At 51.7% G+C, this 7500-nt stretch overlaps 2 protein-coding genes across 2 annotated transcripts in view; both read right to left on the bottom strand.

Moving 5' to 3' along the window:
* Window positions 1–7500, bottom strand: part of LOC123500093 (obscurin-like) — a 191166-nt gene that overhangs the window by 154128 nt on the left and 29538 nt on the right.
* LOC123500106 overlaps window positions 1–7500 on the bottom strand; it is a 23657-nt gene that overhangs the window by 15507 nt on the left and 650 nt on the right. The window contains exon 1 of the mRNA XM_045248772.1: window positions 3596–7500. This exon is cut by the window's right edge and continues 650 nt beyond it. Within this exon, the coding sequence (XP_045104707.1) occupies window positions 3596–7500 (3905 nt within the window). The remainder of the gene's footprint in view (window positions 1–3595) is intronic.

Raw genomic sequence — 7500 nt, 5'->3', positions numbered from 1 at the left:
TCTGCTACTTGGATTCTGTACCAATAATTTTCTTTTATTTTCTTCCTATTCTCTCATTTTTTCTCTTTATTTTCTTCTTTTCTTCTTTTCTTCTCTCTTTATTCCCATCCTCTTTCCCATTTCTCCTTTTCTTCTTTCTCTTCCTCTTGTCTTGATTAGCGTGAGATTTATTTTTGCTTGTTTTTCATTTAATTCCTTTGTGTTCTCTTTCTGCACACGTGGTCAGAGAGAGAGAGAGAGAGAGAGAGAGAGAGAGAGAGAGAGAGAGAGAAGTAACTGTAACTCTCTCTCTCTCTCTCTCTCTCTCTCTCTCTCTCTCTCTCTCTCTCTCTCTCTCTCTCTCTCTCTCTCTCTCTCTCTCTCTCTCTCTCTCTGATAAGATCTCCGCATGTCTTCGCTTTAAAGGAAATTAATCTAAAGTCTTTTTTTTCATTTGTTTGTTTGTCTGTGTGTTTGTTTTGCTTCGGGAATTTGTGACTCGTGAAAATAAAGAGAGTTTGATTCTTCTTGTGTCTTTAAAGTCTGGTTTGTGTCTCCCCTCTTGCTTTATTCTATTTATTAATATTTTCTTTATTTATTGTGTTTATTTATTTTATTCTTCCATTTTTTCTTTATATTTCTTTATATTTTATTTATCTCTCTCTCTCTTATTCATTTCTTTCTTTTCGTTATATTCATCAATGATTTTGTATTTATTCTCTGTTTACATCTTTCATTTATCCTTACATTGTTTCTCTTTCCATTTTCTTTGTTTCTTTACTTATTCATTCATTCATTTATCTAATTATCTATCTACATTTATCACCTCCATTGCGTTAAATTCCCTTGTAAATCCCACTTTCTATTATACCTCCTTTTATTCTACTCTACTAGACACGATTAACCATCAAACTATTCCCTTTCCTCTATCACCAAAACTACCTTCCAACTCTTCGCTATCCAAATTCCCTTCTTTTCTAACCCTAAACACATTTCCTTATAGTCTTTCCCTTCCTTCTTCCTTCCTAATTATCTTGTGTCTGCGTATATTCAGTGGGGTCATAATTTTTACAGCTGCGGTTAAATTTTGCTTTTCTCTCATTTCCGCGTAGGTGTTTACAGTGGGAGGGAGGAAGAGAGGAAAGAAAGGTAGGCGTGAGGAAGGTAAAGGAAGAGAGAGTGGAGGAGAGCAAGAAATATGTGTGTGGGTGAGTGAGTGTAAGGAAGGTTTAAGGGTAAGATGTGAGGAGGAGGAAGGGAGGTAGTGGGAAGGAGGAGGAAAGTGAGGAGGGTAGTGGAAGGAAGGAAAATGATGGAAGGAAGAGAACGTGGTAATGATAAAGTGGAAGAAGAGAGGAAAGAGTAAAGGGAAGGGAAGAGAAAGTGGCTATCTGTCTGTCTATCTATCTGCCTATCGCTCTATCTATGTTCAGCTATGTCTGTCTACCTCTCTATTTGTCTATTTGTCTATCTGTATGTCTGTCTGCCAATCTGTCTATGTCTAGCTATATCTATCTACCTCTCTGTCTATCTATCTATTTACCTTTATGTCTGTCTCCTTATCTGTCTATTTGTCTATCTATCTGTCTATCTACTATGTCTGCCTCCTTATCTATCAACGTATGTCTGTCTATCTATATATCTATCTACCTCTTTGCCTATCCATCTGTCTTACCTACCTCTCTCTCTCTCTCCTTATCTATTTATGTCTCTCTGCCTATCAACCTATCTATCTGTCTATTAATTTAACTCTTTCTCCTTATCTGTCTATCTTTATGTCTGTTTACCTCTATGCCTATCTATCTGTCTTATCTACCTCTCTCTCTCTCTCTCTTTATCTGTATATCTATATGCCTGTCTGCCTCTCAGTTTGTCTATCTAGTGAAGTATACATACTAACACTACCAATAAAATCGCAAATCTGGAAAAGAAAGACGATAATTATTTTTTCTTTCGGGTTTATCAACGTTGGTAAAAAAAAAAAAACTATCAGGAAAATCAATGAAAAGTAATGAGTAAACTTTTTCCTCTTTTTTTATCTCGTGGGATAACTTTTTCCAGGACTCTCGCTTAAAATGTTAAAAAGGAAGAGAAAAACACGCAGGGAAACTTTTAGGAGTGTAACCTGTTGATATTTCCGCGTGGACAACTTCTAAAACGTTTTTCCTCTTTTTGTTCTCTTTCTCACTTCATCTCTAAAACGTTTGCTCTGTTTTTCTCTTGTTTTTCACTTCTAAAACGTTTTGCTTTTTTTTCCTCCCTTTCCAATTAATCACTAAAATGATTTATCTTCTTTTCCCTTTCTCATTTGATCTCTAAAACGTTTTCCTCTTTTTCCTCCCCCTTTTCACTTCATCTCAAACGTTTTCCTCTTCTTTCCCTCCCTTCTCCTTCATCTCTAAAACGTTTTCTTCTTTTCCTCCCTTTTCACTTCCTCTCTAACATGTTTTCTCTTTCTCCTTTTCATTTCATCTCTCAAAAACGTTTTCCTCTTTTTTACCCTCTTTTCACTACCTCTCTAAAACGTTGTCCTCTTTCTCCCTTTCCCACTTCATCTCTAAAACGTTTTTCTCTTCTTTCTCTCTTCAAAACGTTTTCCTCTTCTTCCCTCCCTTGTCACTTCACCTCGACAACCAAAGACGATGAAGTAGTATAAAGTAAAAAAATTAATAAGTAAAAAGATGATGAAAAAACTCGGTTACTGGGAAGACAAGGGAAATTTTAACCCTTACGAAGTTTCCCAGATTTCAATCAGAAGTGGGAAAACAAGGAAACCACAAGGAAACGCAATTTAGAATGTACAAATGTGGGCGAGGAGGAAGAGGAAGAGGAAGGGAGACAGAGGAGGTGACTGGCTGCGTCTCCTCCTCCTCCTCCTCCTCTCTTTGGTTAGTAGCGTGGAGGTAGGGGGGTGAGGATGGAGTGGAGGGTGGTGGAGGTAAGGGGGTTTGAAGGGGTCGTCGCCCCCCTGCCCCCTGCATTGCCTGGCTGTGGGGTTGGTGGTCCATTCTTCTCTAAACACGGGGCTCTAAAACACTACATGGGAATATATAGTGAAAATAATCAAGTTTTGTTATTGATCATTGACTTTACTTTGCTCTGATTTGAAGTTTTTTTTAGTGACTTTATTGTTGTGACTCATTTTGTGATTCTTTGTCATTATTTTATGCAATGTGATTCTCTATTTTTATTTATCTAATCATTTATATTGTTGATATGCTTAGTCTAGTGGTGATTGGGTGGTGATGGGGTGGTGATGGGGTGGTGATGGGGATGGTGGTGGTGGTGGTGTTGGTGGGGGTGGGGGTGATTGAGTGGTGGTGATGGTGTGTGTGTGTGTGTGTGTGTGTGTGTGTGTGTGTGTGTGTGTGTGTGTTTATGTGATTAGTGGAGCAGTGGTTCACACCCCAGGAAGCCTTCCGGGATGAGAGTGGAGTTTGGTGAGTGGTGGTGGTGGTGGTGGTGAGTGATGGGAAAAGTGGTGACGGTGGTGTGACGGTGAGTGATGGCAGTGGTGTTGTAATGGTGGTGGTGGTGGTGGTAGTGATGTCAGGATGACAGATGACAATGGTGGTGGTGGTGGTGGTGGCGGTGGCGGGGGTGGGGGGGACAGCACCTCATAGGTAGGCTTCTTGTCGTAGTAGACGTCGCTCATGTACCAGGTGTTCTCGATGACCCTGGCCGGCGCCAGCTTGCGGCCCGTCAGGCCACGCTCGAAGAACTTGATGCCCTCCTCGTCGATGAGCAGGTAGGGCACGATGCCGTAGCAGACGGAGCGCGAAAACTCCCGCGGGATGACGGCTTGCATGTTCTCCTTGGTGACCACGATGGCCATACCCTTCTTGAACTTGTCCAGCTCGCCCCGCACCGCGTCCGTGCATCCCTCGTTGAGTGAGGCGATGAGGCTCTCGCCGCACCGCTGGTCCTGCAGGATCTGCTTGAACAGCTCGTCAGGCAGTTCCTCAATGAAGCGGCTGGCCGTGTGTCTGTCCTCCTTGAGCTGCTCGAACATCTCCTTGGGGATGTCCTTGGACGACGCCACGTGGCGCAGGTCAAACCTCCTGGAGGCTTCTTCGTCGTCGTCGTCCTCGTCGTCGTCGTCTTCTGTCGCCTTGGCTTTCTTGGGCATCTGCAGCAGCAGGTTGGCGTCTCGCAGCAGCTCGCGGATCCTCTTGCGGTCTTTGAATCCCTCTGGATTGGTCTGCAGCACCTGCAGCATGCGGGCCACCTCCGGGTCCTGCTCGGCGATCTGGTGCAGCACGATCAGCTGCCGCAGCACCGACACCACGTCAGGGTTGTCCCGCAGCGAGTCAGGCTCCGAGGGCTCCGAGATGAACTTCTCCAGCATGGCGGCAACCTCCACGTTGCCGGTGACGCACACCACGCCCACAGCCTCCGTCAGCAGCACCTGCGTGCGTGCGTCCGTCAGCAGACTCTCGGGGCTGTCGCTCAGCATCTCCACCATGTCGTCAATCTCTTTGTCGCAGCGGCGCGTCACCACGCGGTGCACAGTCTTGCGCAGCGCGTGGCGCGCTTGGTCGTTCCTCTTGATGTCGTCAGTGTCCACCATGTAGTGGATGATATTGGCGATGACACCCTCGTCCTGGCCCAGGAAGGCACGCACCACGGCCGCCGCCCTGCTGTTGGAGGCCAGCACGCGGCTGATGGCTTCCACCTGCACCGTGGCGTGGTTCTCGTGCTCGCCCTCCTCGCCCATCATGGCCGCCAGTTTCTCCATCTCCTTTTCCCGCCGCGCCTCGGAGATGCAGGAGCCAGCCCGCACCAGCTCCACCAGTAGTTCCACCCTGTCCGTGCCCTCGTCCTCTTCCTCCACCTCCTCCTCCGCCTCCTCTTCCATCACATCCAGCTGGACTCGAGACTTCTTCTTTTTCTTCTTCTTCTTCTTCTCCTGGTGCTGTGGCTCAGGCGTGGTGCCGTGAACCACCATGGTGTCCACCGCCAGCTTCTTGAGTGTGTCTGTGTCGATGAGACACTCGCCGTTCAGCAGCGTAGAGTGAGGCCTCGCGTCCGTCGGGTGCGTCATGAGCAGCGCCAGCTCCTCCTCGCTCACCTCGAACCCCTGGAACGAGATCTCGAAATCCTCGTCGATCTCGTCTGCATCTGGCGGGACGTACTTGAGTCCCTCCTCGGTCTCGATGATGTTGCCAGGAATGAACTTCGGCCCGTCGGGGCTCTCCACCACCTGTCCCGGCACGAAGCGCGGCCCGGTGTTGGTCTCCACCAGCTGGCCCGGCACGAACAGCTGGCCCTCGTCTGTGTTCATCATCTGGCCCGGTATGAAGGTGGCGCCGTTCTTGGTCTGGATGATCTGTCCCGGCACGAACTTTGGCCCCTCGTCTTCCACGATCACCTGACCCGGCACGAACTTCTCGCCGTGCGCCGTCGCAACCATCTGACCCGGCACAAACTTTGGCCCCTCGCAGCTCTCCACGATCTGGCCCGGGATGAACTCCTCGCCGTGCGTGGTGGACACCGTCTGGCCCGGCACGAACTTCTCGGCCTCCTCGCCCTCGCCCGCCATCATCCTGCCGGGCACGAAGCGCTGATCCTGCTCCGTCACCACCAGGCGCCCAGGAATGACCTTGGCCTCGGGCGACAGCTCCTTGGGCAGCTTTCCTGACAAATAGAACTGCACGGCGTCCGCTGTCTCCACCATATCGCCGTACAGCTGGTCGCCGGCCTGCACGTTGTCGGTGTTGGTGGGGTTGACGATGAAGCCCACCACGGTGCGCTGCGCCACGGCCAGCGGCTGCAGCTCGCTGTTAGGAATGACCAGCCACTCGCTCACGCGCTCGCTCTCTGCGAAGGGCCGGTGCTCGAATGTTATCTGGCCGGCCTCGTCCTCCACCAGGTCGCCCTTGATGAACTTTTTCCCCTCGGGCGTGTTGAAGGTCCGGCCCGGCACGAAAGACGGGCCCTCGATGGTGTCCATGATCTGGCCCGGCGTGAAGGACAGGCCGCTCTCTGTGGGGAAAGCTTGGCCCGCCACGAACTTAGCGCCCTCCGTGGTGGGCATGACCAAGCCCGGCACGAACATGTCCTCGCCATATGCGTTCACCGTCACCTCGCCTGGACAGAACTTGGGTCCGTCCTCGGTGACGACTGTCTGGCCCGCCACGAAGCTCTGCTGCCCGTCCCCGAGGTCCATCACCTGGCCCGCCACGAACTTGGGTCCCCCTTGTCCGCTGAACACCTGGCCAGCCACGAACTGGATGGTCTCATCCTCTGCGCTCTTGACGCACTGGCCCGGCACGAGGCTCACCTCGCCGTCCCTGTTGATGATGGTCTGGCCTGGCACGAACTTCTTGCCCTGCGGCGTCACCACCGTCTGGCCCGCCACGAAGGACTCCTTGTCGCCCACCTGCAGGATTTGTCCCGCCACGAACTTCTTCTTCTCATTGATCTCCACCATCGCCCCGGACACTGCCTGGGCGTCGCTGGCCACGTACTCCGCCTTGGGCACGAACTCCGCACCCTCCTCGCCTCGCACCAGGAAGCCCACCTCGGCGGCCTCCATGGCGGCGGCGATGAGGCAGATATCCTGGAAGGTCGGCACGCAGTCTGGGTCCTTTGCGGCGCGTAGGATGTCACTCACGTCCTCGGTCTGCTTGAGTTGCTCCTCCAGCAGGTTGCACACTGCGCGCGCCGTTTCCTGCGGCATGGGCAGCGCGGGTCGCACCGTCTCCACGGACACCACCACCTGCAGGTTGGCCACGTCGTTACCCTTCACCACCTCCTGACGCGCCACACTCGTCTCCGTCACCTCCAGCGGGTCCACCCACTCCTCGTGCGGGAAGCTGTCCCAGTCAAAGCCCGCGTCCTCCGCCTCCTGCGCCTCCTTCCAGTTGAATCCCGAGGACACGGCGGCCAAGGTGATGGACTTGGTCTGCGCCTGGCCCAGGTCAGATAGCATCCTCTCGTACTGCAGCTCCTCGTCGCGGGGCTTGCGTGTGTCCGTCACCTTGGGCAGCAGGATGGCCTTGTTCTCCTGCTGCTCCTTCAGCATGGCCTCCATCCTGGCCAGCTTTTCGGCGCGCTGCTTGGCGTTGAACTTGACGCGAGGCTTGATTGGCCTGACGGAGTCCCTCAGCTCCTCGGCCTCCGCCTTGGCCTCCAGCGCCTCGAACTGGCTCTTGCGGGCCAGAGTGTTGGATTTGCGTTTCCTTCTCTCCTCCAAGATTTTCTGTTGGTGTTTAAGAACCTTCTTGTTCGGGCCCTCGCCGCAGGTAATGTCCAGAGCTTCCGACTCCTCGGCCGCCAAGGTGGACAGGTCCAGCTTGACGATGCGGCCTTGGTGCAGCTTGATGTTGACGCGCTTGGAGTCCTTACTCATGGACACAGTCTCGAAGTGGCCCGTCTTGATGGCCTCCTCCATCTCGGCGGATACCAACAGGCTCGTCTTTTGATCCGTCATGTGGTACACAAACTCCTTGGTCGTGTCAGTCTTGCCCTTGAGCCGCTCCCGCATCCGCTGCAGGACCTCCTCCAGGTAGGAGAAGG

This window comes from Portunus trituberculatus, chromosome 8 (genome assembly GCF_017591435.1).
Source record: "Portunus trituberculatus isolate SZX2019 chromosome 8, ASM1759143v1, whole genome shotgun sequence".
NCBI classification, from domain to species: domain Eukaryota; kingdom Metazoa; phylum Arthropoda; class Malacostraca; order Decapoda; family Portunidae; genus Portunus; species Portunus trituberculatus.
This window is presented reverse-complemented; position numbering and strand designations above follow the sequence as displayed.